This window comes from Hyla sarda, chromosome 1, assembly GCF_029499605.1.
Source record: "Hyla sarda isolate aHylSar1 chromosome 1, aHylSar1.hap1, whole genome shotgun sequence".
NCBI lineage: Eukaryota > Metazoa > Chordata > Amphibia > Anura > Hylidae > Hyla > Hyla sarda.
Window position 1 is genome coordinate 411,866,568 of NC_079189.1, and position 17,587 is coordinate 411,884,154.

At 41.5% G+C, this 17,587-nt stretch overlaps 1 protein-coding gene across 2 annotated transcripts in view; it reads left to right on the top strand.

Annotated features, from left to right (window-relative positions):
• Positions 1 to 17,587, top strand: part of TPCN1 (two pore segment channel 1) — a 68,257-nt gene that overhangs the window by 18,321 nt on the left and 32,349 nt on the right. For both annotated transcript variants that reach the window (XM_056528759.1, XM_056528758.1), the window contains exons 7-15: positions 667 to 755; positions 1,984 to 2,018; positions 3,606 to 3,664; positions 3,759 to 3,858; positions 5,067 to 5,183; positions 9,617 to 9,741; positions 11,563 to 11,611; positions 12,465 to 12,528; positions 16,021 to 16,065. In XM_056528759.1, coding sequence (XP_056384734.1) covers positions 667 to 755; positions 1,984 to 2,018; positions 3,606 to 3,664; positions 3,759 to 3,858; positions 5,067 to 5,183; positions 9,617 to 9,741; positions 11,563 to 11,611; positions 12,465 to 12,528; positions 16,021 to 16,065 — 683 coding nt within the window. The remainder of the gene's footprint in view (positions 1 to 666; positions 756 to 1,983; positions 2,019 to 3,605; positions 3,665 to 3,758; positions 3,859 to 5,066; positions 5,184 to 9,616; positions 9,742 to 11,562; positions 11,612 to 12,464; positions 12,529 to 16,020; positions 16,066 to 17,587) is intronic.

Here is a 17,587-nt window from a genome sequence, read left to right on the forward strand (position 1 = left end):
TCATTGCTGCGCTGATCCTCCGGATGGGCAAGTCTGATCTGAGGTCTTATAAGGGGAGCGGAATGTCTTCTTTTCGGGCAGTTGGAGGGAGGGGGCTGTTGCACGGCGGGGTCTGGGGGTGATGGAGTTTGGAGAGCGGAATGTTTTTTCCGGGTCGGCGGAGGGAGAAGGGTGGGGGGTGTTGCGCGGCGGGGCCTGGGGGAGCGGGATCTGTGGCAGCTGCGGCTGAGACTGTTTTCACCACAGGGTGCCTACAGTTGTTTCCCCACTACAACTCCCAGCATGCCCTGACAGCCAATAGATGTCAGGGCAGGCTGGGAGTTGTAGTGGTGAAACAGCTGGAGGCACCCTGTATAGTTGAACTAAGGGCGGAAGTCAGGCCCCCCAGCAGGCGTCAGTGACGTCATGCCTGCCGGGGAAGTCTGCCTGGTAGTGAGCACACTACCAGGCAGAAAAAAAAGCATTTTTAATATAGTAAAAAAAAATGTAAAGGCAGGGGGGGGGGGGGGGGGGGGTTAGGGATAGATGGGCAATAGGCAGGGACAGGAAGAAAAAAAAAAAGGGATGGTGGGAGCTACCCTTTAATAAATCTCCCCAATTGTGTTGCCACCTAGGATGTCTGTCAGTAAGAACTCTGTGTTATGAATTTGCTTTCACTCTCTGCAGGAACCTGCGTCAGATTTTCCAGTCTCTGCCGCCTTTTATAGATATTCTGCTTCTCCTCTTATTCTTCATGGTTATTTTTGCCATCCTAGGTATGTTCTATTAATAAAGTTCTATTTGCATACTACTAATATATATATATTAGAAGTCATGGCTGTTACAAAGCAGCTGTTGGGCCTACGTGATCTTCAGCTACAGCGTGGGTAGATTATTGCCCCGCTGGGAGGTACAGTTGCCGGGGCAGCCACACCACTCTCCCATTCAAGAGAATTATGGTGAACATCATTTACTTATCTGAGCTCTTCCATTATGTCTGACCTACATGCCTTTATACCCATAGATTAAATGGGAGGAAAAAATGTATGCCCAGAGGATTAAAGGGGTTATCTGGGCAAAGACATCTCCAAAGGACAGGGGATAGGATGTCTGATCGCAGGGGGGGGGATCTCCGTGCAGCTCGCGCATTCTATCTTTCCGAGACTGGAGAAGTGACGTAACACCACGCCCCCCTCGTGACATCACGCCCCTCCCATTGGCATGAATTGAAGGGGCGAGGCGTTACGTCACGTCTGCACGTCTGGAAGCCTGTGGCATAAGTATGCAGCTGTGTATGCCTACAGTTCTGAAATCTGTCTGTGTGTTCCCCAGAACCATTTCAGATGGAAACTCAGAACGTGGTGTGACTGTAGCCTAACTGAGCCAGAACGTATGGTCTGCCTAATATAGGTGAATTCACAAGAGCTCCCAGTCCACCATCGGCATGCCTGCACTATGAACAGTGTACATTTTTTGCTGCCATTCTTCCACCCATGAAAGCTGACAGTGTTTTATTTTATAGTATTACCAGTAAGGCCATGTTCACACAGCAGACTGTCTATGTGGAATTTTGCATGAATATTCCACACAGACATTCCGCAGCAGTAGAGTTCCATTTCAATGGGATTCTGCTGCACTCGGCAGAATTTCTGAGCCAGATGTCCCTGACGCAGAAATTCTGATTCTGGCGTCCGGAAAAAAAAGAATAGACAAGTCAAGGAAATGCATTGCTGTGTATGAGATGGCGCATTTCCAAGCGGTTCTAGCACCAGCATGTTCTGCCGGCATTTCACAGTCAGTAGAATGTCCGCATGGAGATTTTCTGCGCGGACATTCCATCATCTGAACATAGCCTAAGAGTGTGCAGTCTCTGTCTGTCAGCAGCTACGTCTTCTGCTTTGTGCCAACCTGCCTGCACTACTCTGATGTCTTAGTCTGTGGGTGAAACCCCCTTGTATATTATAATTAAATGCTTATGTTATTTTATTTTTTTTTTCTTGCTAGGATTCTACTTGTTTTCTCCTAACCCATCTGATCCGGTAAGCCATGCTGATTTTTGGTCTTTAACCCCTTAAGGACAACCCATTTTTTTTTTACCTTAAAGGGGTATTCCGCCCCTAGACATCTTATCCCCTATCCAAAGGATAGGGGATAAGATGTCAGATTGCCGCGGTCCCGCTGCTGGGGACCCCCGGGATCCCCGCTGCGGCACCGCGCTATCATTACAGCACAGAGCGAGTTCACTCTGTGCGTAATGACGGGTGATACGGGGGACGGAGCAGCGTGACGTCATGGCGCCGCCCCTCGTGACAACACGGCCCGTCCCCTTAATGCAAGTCTATGGGAGGGGGCGTGACGACCGCTACGCCCCCTCCCATAGACTTGTATTGAAAGGGGCGGGCCGTGACATCACGAGGGGCGGAGCCGTGATGTAACGATGCTCCGGCCCCTGTACCGCCCATCATTACGTGCAGAGCGAACTCGCTCTGTGCTGTAATGAGAGCGCGGTGCCGCAGCGGGCATCCCAGGGGGTCCCCAGCAGCGGGACCGTGGCGATCTGACATCTTATCCCCTATCCTTTGGATAGGGGATAAGATGTCTAGGGGCGGAATACCCCTTTAATGACCAGGCTCTTTTTAAAAATTTGACATGTGTCTCTTTAAATGGTAGTAACTTTAGAATTCTTTTTCTGAGCGGAGCAATTCTGAGAGTTTTTTTCGTCACATATTGTACTTTTTATAAGTGTTGCATTTTTGTTGAGCATTTTTTGTGAAAAACTCACAAATATTGTGAAAAACTGAAAAATTTCTGGCATTTTTTTAAATTATTTCTTTTATGGTGTTCATTGTGCGGTAAAAGTGATGTTATATTTGTTCTGTCCGTCAGTACGATTATGGCGATACCCATTTTTATATAGCTTTTTATGTTCTTTTTCCTTTTTCTGAGCAAAACTCTTTTTTTTTTTCCCCCCCCTGTTTTGTGTCTATCATGTTCTGACAGCTGTAACTTTTTATTTTTCGTCAGAGGCCTTTGAGTAATGGCTTTTTATTTTTTTTTGCGTGATGAGCTTTACTTTTCATTGGTATCATTTTTGCGATACATGCTGCCATTTGATCTTTTTTTATTCCGCTATTTGTTTGCCATGTTGTTTTTTCTTCTTACGGCGATTACCGTGCAGGATAATTTACATTATAGCTTTATAGTACACGTCATTGCGGATGTTGTAATACCTAATATGTATATGATTCGTGTTTTGTTTTTTGATGATAATACAGTGCTTTTACTGAGAAAGGGGCATTTTTTTTCTTTTTTTGTTACTTCATACTTTTATTGACACTTTTTTTTTTCACTTTTTACAGGCAATACAATTGTATGACCTGATCACCTGCACACAGTACAGCCTGTGTGATCCAGCCTCTGGCGGCTGGATCTCACAGGCTTCTGTAGCAGGCAGACAGGTTGTTAGGGTACGTTCACATTTCTGCTGCAGACCCATAATGAGTATCGTCATAATCCGCCATGCAAAATCAATGGTAGCGTACCCTTAAATTGGATCGGCACTGAAATGTATACCTATATTTCTGAATTTTTTTTTATTATTATTATAATTTTTTATTTATTTACAGTATTTCAGCACACTTGAGAATAGTCTGGTCAGTCTGTTTGTTCTCTTGACAACTGCCAAGTAAGGAGATCTCTTGTACTCTCTTGTATTACTTTTGGTAATTTGTAGAAACTATTAGATCCTTTCTGATAACAGTTTGCCTTTTGCATTGTAGTTTTCCTGATGTCATGATGCCAGCCTATTCCCGCAATCGATGGTCCTGCGTCTTTTTCATTGTGTACTTGTCTATTGAGCTATATTTCATCATGAATCTGGTGAGACAACACCTGCGTTCTCTTGCCAGGCTTTTATGACAACCACAATACATTCCAATATAAAAGTTTATAAGGTGACGCGCTTGTGAAAGGGTATGCACCTGCTATAGTGGGAAAGTAAAGCTCCAGCTTTTAGCAACATAGGCTTTATAGGCCTAATCTTACGTAAACAAAATTTTCTGTTGCAGTTGTACTTTTTTTGTATATGATTCCTAATGCAAATTTTATATCTTGATTTGTTATGTAGCTTGCATTTTAAAGGGGTACTCCGGTGGTTAAAAAAAAAAAAAAAAAAAAAAAAAATTCTAATCAACAGGTGTCAGAAAGTAAAACAGATTTGTAAATTACTTCTTACTTCTATGTAAAAAAAATCTTAATCCTTCCAAGTATTTATCAGCTGCTGAATTCGTTCTTTCCAGTTTGACCACAGTGCTCTCTGCTGACACCTCTGTCCGTGTCAGGAACTGTCCAGAGCAGGAGAGGTTTGCTACTGGGATTTCCTGCTCTGGACAGTTCCTGACACGGACAGAGGTGGCAGCAGAGAACACTGTGGTCAGACTGGAAAGAACTACTCAACTTTCTCTGAAGTATACATAAGTAATGGAAGGGTTAAGATTTTTATATAGAAGTCATTTACAAATTTGTTTAACTGTCTTTCAGTTAATTTAAAAACATTTGTTTTCCACCAGAGTACCCCTTTTAAAGGGTTTTTTCCTTGGGATTTTCTTGTCTACAGTAAAGGTGACTGGTGTCCGATCAGTGGGCGGGTTAACAGGTAGAACCCCCACTAATGATAAGAACAGGGGTCCTGAGTGTCCCCGGTTGAAGGAACAGTCGAATATTGTGTAATAGTTTTTTTTTTTTTGTCCGGCCCAGCATATTAGTTTTTGCAAAACACTAGATAACTATTTTACCCCATAACATATTTAAAGATTTTGATTATATCTTTCCTACAGTGATCAATCCCTCTTCTTTGTCCTTGTTGCATTTTCTTGTGGTCTAGTCTTTTTTTTTTGGATGGATCCTTATGAAATCTATTAACTCTATACAGTTTACATTAAGGTTTTGGTACTCTTAATAACAAGAATAGTGCTGCAGACTGTATTATTCTTGCTGTTAGAGGAATCCCCTAATGCAAGCGTTCATAGAGAAACGTTTACTGCAGCAGTTTTATACTTTGTTTCTCACTTTGGTTTTCTATTCTTTAGCTTCTGGCGGTTGTGTTTGACACATTCAATGACATTGAGAAAAAGAAGTTCAAGTCTCTTCTTCTGCACAAGCGTACAGCTACACAGCACAGCTTCCAGCTGCTGCTCAACCCACAGGTATAAAGAGATAAAGTACAATGTAATAAAAATGATACTGTGCTCCTACGTACCGTCATTTTTTGGGCAGATGATTTATATATTCATTTATATTAACATGAATAAGTGAGTGCACAGAAGCTCATAAATAGAGCACTGAGTCAGTGCAGAAACTAAGCACACAGCCGTCCTGGCAAGGCTAGAGGAAGAACAGAACATTCTCTCTCCTTATGTGTCTGTATCTTGTCAAATGCAGAATGAAAGATGAGGTTTATTTTAGCAATGCTTAAAGGGGTTATCCAGGAAAAATTTTTTTTTTAAATATCAACTGGCTCCAGAAAGTTAAACAGATTTGTAAATTACTTCTATTAAAAAATCTTAATCCTTTCAGTACTTATGAGCTTCTGAAGTTAAGGTTGTTCTTTTCTGTCTAAATCCTCTCTGATGACACCTGTCTCGGGAAACGCCCAGTTTAGAAGCAAATCCCCATAGCAAACCTCTTCTAAACTGGGCGTTTCCCGTGTCATCAGAGAGGATTTAGACAGAAAAGAACAACCTTAACTTCTGAAGCTCATAAGTACTGAAAGGATTAAGATTTTTTAATAGAAGTAATCTACAAATCTGTTTCACTTTCTGGAGCCAGTTGATATATATAAAAAAGTTTTTTTTCCTGGATAACCCCTTTAAGTACAGGTAGCCAAATAAAATGAAGGAAGAGAGCGATCTAAAAGGGGTATTCCTGTAATTATAAATTGTTGGTTCTTGAATATTTATTTTCAGTTCGTCGATTTACAATGCCTTTTCAAAAAGTTTTCAAACCTTTTCACTTTTTTCACATTTTGTTATGTTGTTGCCTTGGGCTTAAATAAATATAAAATTTTCCCCCTTCAATCTGTACTCCGTACCGCATGAAATAAAAAACGGAGCCATTACACAATTAGTCTAAAAATGTATTCAAACTTTATTGAACTAACAATGATACATAATTAAATATTTAAAAAAAGGAGGAAAGGGCACAAACAGCAGCAATACTGGGACACAAACATAAGGGATAGCATGATGTCATGATTACTATGTGCCCTGATTAATATGTGCATAAGATGCACCTAAACTGCTAGCAACATTACCAAAACCAATAGTTGAATTGAGGTCCCAGGATGCCACCACCCCAGTACATGTTTCGGTCCAACTCGACCCTCATAACGACAAAGTTATTTTATAAATGTGTGGAAATGTAGTTAAAAAATAAATACATTTATTAAAAAGGAAATGTTAGTTTGTCTTTTTTTTATAAATTTGCTGAAATTTCTAAAATTCTTTCATTTCAACCCCTTGCTATGACATTTGAAATATAGTTTTAAGGTCTTCCAATTTCTGTTGATCATCTTTGAGATGTTTCTATTAGGGATCGACCGATATACATTTTTTAGGGCCGATACCGATAATCTGTGAACTCTCAGGCCGAAAGCCGATAACTTGTACCCGGTATATTTCGCCATCCCAGCCCAGATCAATGATTTACGGCGGGCACTTTAAATCAATGAACTGCAGCGGCTTTTGTGGGGCCAGAGACCGCCGCCGCCTCCCGCTTCTCTCCCCCTGCCTGTCCTGGGGTCCTCCTGAATCCAACCACCACCCCCCCCCCCCCCCCCCCCCCCCGCCTATGCTCTGGCTAGAAACCGCCACCGCCCACTTCTCTCCCCCTGCCGGTCCTGAGTCCAACCACCGCCGCTGCCCCATTGCCTCCCCCATCCCCGGATTTATAATTACCTGTTCCGGGGGTCCGTGCTACTTCTGGCTCCGGCGGCGTCCTGAACTGTCACTGTGCGCACTGACAGTGACGCCGCGTTGAGGACGTCGCTCGTCATTGCGCAGCGCATAGCAATAGAGCAGGACGCCGCAGAAGTAGTGCGGACCCCTGGAACAGGTCATTATAAAACCAGGGAATGGAAGGCAATGGGGCAGCGGTGGTGGCGGTCTCTGGCTGGGGGGCCGGGGTGGGGGTGCGTGAATATCAGCCGATAATATCGGCCAAACCGATAATCGATTGATCCCTTGTTTCTATACTTGGTTGAAGTCACCTGTGGTAAATTCAGTTGATAGGACATTATTTGGAAAGACGCCGACCTGTTACATAGTTACATAGTTAGTACGGTTGAAAAAAGACAAACGTCCATCAAGTTCAACCAGGGAATTGAATGGTAGGGGTGTGGCGCGATATTGGGGAAGGGATGGGATTTTATATTTCTTCATAAGCATTAATGTTACTTTGTTCCAGGAATGTATCTAATCCTGTTTGAAAGCTGTTAATTTTTCCTGCTGTGACCAGTTCCTGAGGTAGACTGTTCCATAAGTTCACAGTTCTCATGGTAAAGAAGGCATGTCGCCCCTTGAGACTAAACTTTTTCTTCTCCAGACGGAGGGAGTGCCCCCTTGTCCTTTGGGGGGGTTTAACCTGGAACAGTTTTTCTCCATATTTTTTTGTATGGGCCATTAATATACTTATAGACGTTTATCATATCCCCCCTTAAATGTCTCTTCTCAAGACTAAACAATTGTAACTCCTTTAATCGCTCCTCATAGCTAAGATGTTCCATGCCCCATATTAGTTTAGTCGCGCGTCTCTGCACCCTTTCCAGCTCCACAGTGTCCCTCTTATGTACAGGTGCCCAAAACTGGACAGCATATTCCAGGCGAGGCCGTACCAATGCTGTATAAAGAGGGAGTATTATGTCCCTGTCCCTTGAGTCCATGCCTCTTTTTATACATAACAATATCCTGCCGGCTTTGGAAGCAGCAGCCTGACATTGCATGCTATTCTGAAGTCTGTGATCTACAAGTACACCCTGTCTATACAAGGTATGAAACCTGACAATACATATCAGAGCAATAACCAAGCCATGAGTAAGAATGAACTGCCTGTAGAGCTCAGAGACAGGATTGTGTGGAGCCACAGATCTGGAGAATGGTACAAGAAATTTTGTTTCTGCACTAAAAATTGGGCCACAATGGCTTCCATATTTCTTAAATGAAAGAAGGTTGGAACAATCAACACTTTTACTAGCTGACTACCCCACCAAACTAAGTAATTGGGGGAGAAGTGACTTTGTAAGAGACGTAAACAAGAACCAATGGTCATTCCAACCATCATGTGTGCAGATGAAAGAAACTTCCAGAAGGTCAACCATCACTACAGCACTCCACCAGTCGGGGCTTTATGGCAGAGTCTCTTCAGTAAAATACACATGAAAGCCTTATGGACTCTCGGACTGTGAGTAAGAAGATCTGGATTCTGGTGAAACCAAGATTGAAGTTTTTGGCTTCAGTTCAGTCACCACTCGTCACCTGCCCAGTACCATCCTTACAGTGAAACATGGTTGCACCATGCTTTGGGGTGTTGTTCAGTGGCCAGGACAGGGTAGAGACTGGATCGGGTTTTCATTCGAATTCATCTCTGCCAAAGTACTCTTGACCCCAGACTGGGCTGAAGGTTCATCAGATCCTGTCCAGGAAAAGTTGCTGTGTTGACCATAGCAACAAATCAGATCGATTCTTTCATTTTTTAGAGGACTTTTCAAAATTGAAAGAAGCAATCTGATATGGGCAACTCAGCAACTTTTCCTCTGGATAGATTTTTGATAAATCTTCCCCAGTGATCCTAAGTACACAGCTAAGAACACATGAGTGGTTTAGGGACAGCTCTTTGACGATCCTTAAGTTGGCCCAGCTAGAGCCCTGATTTGAACCCAATGGAATATGTATGGAGAGACCTGGGAATGGCTTCCACCAACAGTCCACATCCAACCTCTCAGAACTTGGGATGATTGGCAGAGAACACTGGTAGAAAATCCTTAATTCCAGATGTGCAAACCTTGTGGCATCCTACCCAAGAAGACTGGGAGCTGTAACCGCTGCCAACGGTGCTTCAAACTAAGTACTGAGTAAATGAGGGTCTGAATTTATATGTCAGTGCTATATTTTAGATTTCCCTTCCTTTTTAATAAACTACTAAATATTTCTAACACTCATGTTTTCACTTTGTCGTTATGGGGCACTGAGTCCAATGAATGGAAGGGGGACTTAATACATATAAGACAAGTCAAAACCTTTATATACGCACCCATTCATTAGCTACTTACAGGTACAGAATATTGCTCTACTGTCCAGTCTTCTACATTTCCAAGCCTTTTTTTTTTATTTATTTTTTGTTACTCAGGTTTGTTTCTTACTATCACATGTGCTCTATGTAGGTCATGCATTTTAATTGTATTGGACTTTGGCTGGTGTCGGTGTTTTTTTTTACAAAATAAATTATTACGATCATACAGTTTTAGTTTTTGACTGAGAAACAAGTTTTATTTCCTTCGACACGCTGATTAAACGGATCTGTGACTATTGTTGTGTGTATTTGTTCTGTTTGTAGTCTCTTTACCTGGGATATATACCTTTTGCAGGGCCCCGCAGGAATTTCTTTCAGACAGTTTGATGGAATGATGAGATACTACAAACCCCGTATGTCAACTCGTGATCGATACCTATGCTTTAGGGCTCTGAAACAGAATAGGACAGATAATCTGAGGTAACAACTATGTCAGAGTGAAAAAAATGCTTTATATGTTGTACATCTTCGCATAAAATTAACCCTTTTTTTTTTTTTTTTTTATCTCCTTCATGTAAAAAATTTGGCTTATAAATAAAGACCACTAGGGTTCCCCAGACCAGCCAAAATGTGGTTGTGTCTTTCTGCATAATCTTTGTCCCAGCTGAAGCACAGGCTGGGACAAAGTCCAGGATGTGAGGGTGGGACCAGCACTCCTCTGTCTTCACTTCGGTCCTGTCTATCAGACTCTTTGAAAATAGAGAAAAGAGAGTTACAGAGCATCCTGCCATGATTGGAGGGAGAGACCCAACAGACTCAGGCCAAAAATGAATGCATAGTGAGTGAGGGCTGGCTAAGTGCTTTCTTAGGAAACACCCCCTTTCCTGAGAAATGGATTTCAGAAAGAGTGAGCAGCAGGACAAAGGAATTTGTGAGCCAAATAGAGAAGCAAGACACATAAAAAAGACATATAAAGAAACTGCACGACCTAGTGTGTAACATATATAAGCATAACTTTTTCTGTGATCTGACAGGTATGCTTTACATATCTTAGGGTGCACTTAGGTGAATATCAGGTGATCAGCCATCAAATGGGGTAAGCCAAATGTCCTCTTTAAAGAATACTTGTTAAAGGGGTATTCTAGGCAAAAACTTTTTTTTTATATATCAACTGGCTCCGGAAAGTTAAGCAGATTTGTAAAATTACTTCTATTAAAAAATCTTAATCCTTCCAATAGTTATTAGCTTCTGAAGTTTTCTGTCTAACTGCTCAATGATGGTCACGTCCCGGGAGCTGTGCATGATGGGAGAATATCCCTTGCATGATGGGAAAATATCCCCATAGGAGCTGGACAGTCATTAGAAAGCAGTTAGACAGAAAACAGCAACTCAACTTCAGAAGCTAATAACTATTGGAAGGATTAAGATTTTTTAATAGAAGTAATTTACAAATCTGTTTAACTTTCCGGAGCCAGTTGATATATAAAAAAAAGTTTTTGCCTGGAATACCCCTTTAATTCGGCAACAACATGAAGGACATTAAAGAGCAGTTTTAAACAGTATAAGCTGTGAATCAAGTCCCTGGGTGAGATTTAATACAGTAACATCTCATTCTACAGTCTCTTCAGCTATTTCTGCCATTAACCTCCCTCTACTCCTTTTCTCTAGAATTGTATGGGCAGGATGTAAGTTATACCTCATTGTGCTGGTAGTCTGCCTTGTAAAGACAAAACAGACTTGAGCTGTTTTTTAGAGTGACTGATGAGTTTAGTAAAGGGGGCAGTAAAAGTGCCTGATAAGTGAAAAGATATATTACAAAGTTCCCTACACTTGTAGTATTTTTATGCAAAATCTTTGCAGAATTTTAATAAGACTATTTGTCGTAGGAATGCAAAATTATTGCTAATTTACAGTGTGGGCAAGATTAGCTCTGGTTTATTTTATTATTTTATTTCTAGATTTAGTGTTCCTTTAAGTGTCCCTGTCCTTATACAAGCATGGACATGTCAAAAGCTTTTATTGAACACTCTGACCCCTACTGATCGGTCGATATAGACTTATAATGGAGAAAAGGCATTCTTCAAAAAATAAAGAGAGAAAAAAATTCCAGCTGCAAAATGTGCAGAAGTAAAAGGCACTGCGATCATAGTAAATTCCCATTAAGTATAATAAGAAATAAAAGTATTTACTTTTTTATTGTAAAAGCTAAATATTCCAGGTGCTTTGATCATGAAGTGTTATACCTTTGCATGGTATGCAGTATGTGATACAGCCCAAATTCATGCAATTTGTATTTTGCAGTCTAAAAGAATTGTACCATTTTTATGAAGTGGTGGACTTGAAGTGGAAGGTAAGGGTGCAAAAACAAGCTTTCTGTCTGTTAAAGGGGTACTCCACTACCCAGCATTCGGAACAATTAGCTCTGAACGCTGGGTGCGGACTTCGGGGGTTGACATGCCCCCCTCCTGACTTCACGCCCCGCTTCTCTTTATTTCACACCCCGCCCCCTTAATGCAAGTTTATGGGAGAGGATGTGACGGTAGTCAAGCCCCCTCCCATAGACTTGCATTGAGGGGGTGGGGCGTGATGTCACGAGGGGGCATAGCGACCCCCAAAGCTCGCTTCCAGCATTTGGAAATAAATGTTCTGAATGCTGGGGAGTGGAGTTCCCCTTTAACCTGCATTGTTTTGAGCCTTTAAAGTGTACCTGTCATAGAAAAAAAGAACAAAAACCCTGGTTCTGCCATGGCCAAGGGAGAAAAGGTAGAGTTTTCAGCTTCCATAAAAACAGTTTATTTCAGTTCATTAAAAAAGTGCAAAAAACGAAATATAACGTGCAGATAAAAGCCAAATGAAACGCCGATGCGTTTCAGTTTATTAATAAACCTTAATCATAGCGGTAAAAAATGACCCCCACTGATCAGCACTACCAGTTTCTCTGGACAGCCTCTATATAGACTTCTAATGTGACGGCAGGACCAAGATCATGGCGAACAAGGAGTGAAGCGCTTAAGAGCTACCGACACATTCTGCTGATCGGCGGGGGTCTCTGCAATGAGACTTCAACTGATTTTATACCTTTTGACTTGTCCCTGTAACATGTCAGAATTGTAGTTTTTATTCTTTTATGATGGGTACATTTCTGTAATAAAAACCCTGTTTGCTACTGAAGATCTAAGATGACTATTGTCTCTTCTTGACAGGTGCAACGCATTCGTGAGCACTGGTTTGATGACTTGCCTCCTACTGCACTTCTTATCTTTAAAGGTTTGAGCTTTTTCCTCCTCCTAGATTCCTTGTTGCCTTCTTGGATTATTTATTCTGTATACAGTAGTTTCTGAATAAAGTAGTTGCTATGTCACAGCTGCTGTTCCAAACAAACCACTCACACAGTAATAGTAATACTAGTAGTGACAGCTTTAGGATTCTCCTATGTCATAGAATGTGCTAAAGCCATCACTCCTTGTATTAGTATTTAGAAATTGCGGCATATTTCTCAGTTTGTCTTGTTGCGAGTTTAGTGATTTTAGGCTTTGCTCTTTTTCGTTTCTCAGGGCTACACAGTTGTCTTATTGCTTCTGCTAGGGAGAGTTAGTTCAGGAACACTGCAGGGACAGTGAAGTATAGTTTTTCTGGTAATAGATTAATGATCAGGAAATAGGTGTAGGGAAAGGTTAGGTCAGGTCAGGTTGGGTTGGGTTAGTCTCTGGACTTAATTCTTGTTTTTCACATTTTGCTTCATTTTTGACTGCTATAATTTTCATTTTGGTTGTGTCCTCATCCATTTCATCATCTCCAGTCCCAATCGTCTAATGGTGAATTGGTATTCTTGTTACCTGGCAGGAATGATGCATGTTTTGGCAGTTTTTTTTTTCTTTTTGTGTCTTTCTGCTTGTCATGCTATCCAGCAGTAGTAGTAGTGAGTAATATAAGTAATTTACAAATTTCTTTAACTTTCTGGCAACAGTTGATTAGAAAATAGTTTTCCACCGGAGTACCCCTTTAACCCCTTAAGGACCAAGCCCAATTTCACCTTAAGGACCAGAGCGTTTTTTGCACATCTGACCACTGTCATTTTAAGCATTAATAACTCTGGGATGCTTTTACTTTTCATTCTGATTCAGAGATAGTTTTTTCGTAACATATTCTACTTTATGTTAGTGGTAAATTTTTGTCGATACTTGCATCATTTCTTGTTAAAAAAAAAATCCAAAATTTGATGAAAATTTTTTCTAACTTTTAAGCTCTCTGCTTGTAAGGAAAATAGACATTCCAAATAAATTATATATTGATTCACACATGCAACATGTCTACTTTATGTTGGCATCATAAAGTTGACATGTTTTTACTTTTGGAAGACATCAGAGGGCTTCAAATTTTCAAAATCTGAATTTTTCAGGGACCAGTTCAGTTTTGAAGTGGATTTGAAAGGCCTTCATATTGGAAATACCCCACATATGACCCTATTATAAAAACTGCACCCCTCAAAGTATTCAAAATCACATTCAGTAAGTGTGTTAACCCTTTAGGTGTTTCACAGGAATAGCAGCAAAGTGAAGGAGAAAATTCAAAATCTTCATTTTTTTTTACACTGGCATGTTCTTGTAGACCCAGTTTATTTTATTTTTAGGGGTTATAGGAGAAAAAGCCCCCCAAAATGTGTAACCCAATTTCTCTCCAGTAAGCGAATACCTCATATGTTAATGTCAAGTGTTCGGCAGGCGCAGTAGAGGGCTCAGAAGGGAAGGAGCAACAATGGGATTTTGGAGAGTGAATTTTGCTGAAATGGTTTTTGGGGGGCATGTCGCATCTAGGAAGCCCCCTATGGTGCCAGAACAGCAGAACCCCCCCCCCCCCCACATGGCATACCATTTTGGAAACTACCCCCCTCAAGGCACGTAACAAGGGGTCAAGTGAGCCTTAACACCCCACAGGTGTTTGACGACTTTTCGTTAAAGTCGGATGTGTAAATGAAAAAAATAATATTTTCACTAAAGTGCAGTTTTTTCCCAAATTTACCATTTTTACAAAGGGTAATGGGAGAAAATGCCCCCCAAAATTTGTAACCCCATCTCTTCTGAGCATGGAAATACCCCATGTTAGGATGTAAAATGCTCTGTGGCCAAACTACAATGCTCAGAAGAGAAGGAGTCATATTTGGCTTTTGGAAAGTAAATTTTGCTGAAATGGTCAGTGTTTGACGACTGTACGCCTGTGGTCCCTAAATGGTTAAGGCTATAGTCATACTATGGAATTTCCAAACATAATTCCACCTAAAAATGTAGCTTGGACATTCCAGTGCAGCAGAATACTATTGCATGGGCTTCATCTATAGTAGTAGCCTTTCTTTGGTCTTAACTGTGGCTCCCAGTAATCAGACACCCCCAGGGCTTACAGTAGAGTTGGATAGTATGACAAGCCGGAAGAAAAGAAAAAAACATACAAAGCATGTATCATTACTGCCAAGTAACAAGAATTACCAATTTACCAATAGATGACTGGGACCTGAGATGAGGAAATGGATGACGACACAAACAAATCATGATAATAGCAGTCAGCAATGAAACAGAATATAAAAAACAAGTCTAGAATATAAAGAACAATTTTATAGTTTCTAATATCTCCCAACATTTATTCCCTAAACTTTAACCCATCACCAGGCAAACTAAACCTTACTGTCCTTGCAATGTCCCTGAGCTAACTTTTCCTAGCAGAAACAACAAGACGGCTCTGTAACCAGGAGAGACAAATTTTGAGCAAGGCCTGAATCACCGAAACATGCATTAAGACAAATTGAGCAATACTGCAACAACTTCTAAATACTAATACCAGGTTTACGCAAAAAGAATCACAAAATACTCAAAGAACTTTGAAAAAGAACCAAAGAGCTAGAAATGAACAAGAAGTATTGGGCTCACACTCACAGAGGTTAGGATGTAATCCGCACAGAACTGCATAAACCAGGGATTTTTAAAGGAAAACGGTCACCCGTTCACCCGCACTATAACCCAATACACACCGGGTTATAGTACGGGTGAACAGGAGACTGATGCGGGGTCTCGGACTTCTATACCTAACTGCAAGCAAGGAACCGCGATCCTCCAAAGGTCCCCCTCTTTCAGCATTGACTTGTGCTCTGGAGGCGGGCCCGCCGGCTGTATTTAAATATTCGTAAGTGCTGGTCATGTAAGCGCTCGTGCCTACTGAGCGCTCTCTTGACCAACACTTATGAATATTTAAATCCAGCCGGTGGGCCCGTCTCCAGATCGCAAGTCAGCACTGAAAGCGGGGGACCTTCGGAGGATCAGGGTTCCGGACTGCAGGTAGGTGTAGCAGTCCGAGACCCTGCATCGGTCTCCTGTTCACCCGCACTATAATCCGGTGTATTGGGTTATAGTGCGGGTGAATAGGTGACCGTTGCCTTTTAAAGAGAACTGAATCAATAGGAACTCGACTCTAAGCAATTCAAGCCTGACAGTCAAGATAGCTGATCTAGACTAATGGATCAGCTGTGAGATGGTTGCATAGCAACTGCCCCAAACAACTAGTAGACAGCATTATTCATCCTGCTATTCTGCATTTTCCTATTTGTAACACTTAGGCCTCAGGCAATATAGTAAAGCTGTCATTATATCAGCCCCATCTAATGATAATGACTTTAATATGTAATTTTAATGATACATGCTCTTAAACAATGGAGATGTGTGTTACTGAATGCATGTTTCTGACTATTGTTGTACTGTACTTTTTTCATCTCAGGTATTAACGTTTTGGCAAATTCCAGAGTATTTCAGTACGCTGTATGTAAGTACAATAATATATCCACTATTGTATGTATGTTGGCTGGAAATTAATCTGTAAGGTTGAGTTAGGGTGACCTGAGGCAGTAAAAGGGAATCTTTCAGGTCTATATCCTGCTCAGATTTGAAGTGTCAATGAGGCATTGCCGAGCTGCAGCATGCACACCTCCTGACGCCCCCACCACTCCTTGCCTTAACTGATTGACATACAGGGCTCAATGCTGGAATGCAAGCCTGTTACATAAATTGTGCAAAGCAGGGAAGGGTGGGGGAGGGAGGAGGCATGCATGCTGTGGCTCAGAAATGCCTCCTTGATTTAGCTCTGAACATGAGAGATATAGTGCAGCTGATTCTTCGAGAGGTAGGTTAAGTGGTGTATCAGATGAGCCAGTAGACCACTCTGCACAGACAAAACTTAAAGGAGCTAAGCATTTCTGCCTCTTAGTTCTCCTGATCAAGATTCTGACTTGACACTAGGAAATGTCAGAGATTTGTTAACTTATGAGTAACTTTTTAAGCTTTACTACATTAAAAGTATCTGACTTGGCAGGTGGAGAGTCTTTCTGCATTGTATCATATATGGCTTCAATCCTTTGTAATGCATGCAGTCATGGTCTACTATAAGAAAATGAAGTATTTATCACAGAAAGGATTGGAGTTACACATGTTTTGCTGTGCACATGTTTATTCCCTTTGTGTGTATTGGAACTAAACCAAAAAAGGGAGGAAAAAAAGCAAATTGGCCATAATGTCACACCAAACTCCAAAAATGGGCTGGACAAATTTATTGGCACCCTTAACTTAATATTTGGTTACACACCCTTTGGAAAAAATTGCTGAAATCAGTTGCTTCCTACAACCATCAATAAGCTTCTTACACCTCTCAGCCGGAATGCTGGACCACTCTGCTCCAGGTCTCTCTTATTGGAAGGGCGCCTTTCCCCAACAGCAATTTTAAGATCTCTCCACAGGTGTTCAATTGGATTTAGATGTGGACTCATTGCTGGCCACTTCAGAACTCTCCAGCACTTTGTTGCCATCCATTTCTGGGTGCTTTTTGACGTATGTTTGGGATCATTGTCCTGCTGGAAGACTGAAGATCTCGGACGCAAACCCAGCTTTCTGACACTGGGCTGTACAGTGCAACCCAAAATCCGTTGGTAATCCTCAGATTTCATGATGCTTTGCACACATTCAAGGCACCCAGTGCCAGAGGCAGCAAAACAACCCCAAAACATCATTGAACCTCCACCATATTTCACTGTAGGTACTGTTTTCTTTTCTTTGTAGGCCTCATTCCATTTTCGGTAAACAGTAGAATGATGTGCTTTACCAAAAAGCTCTGTCTTGGTCTCATCTGTCCACAAGATGTTTTCCATCTTGGCAAATTGTAGTCTTACTTTTTTATGTCTCTCCTGCCGTAGCGTTTAATTTCATTTAAATGTCAACGGATATTTTGCGCTGAGTCTGATGCTCCCTGAGCCTGCAGGACATCTTGAATATCTTTGGAACTTGTTTGGGGCTGC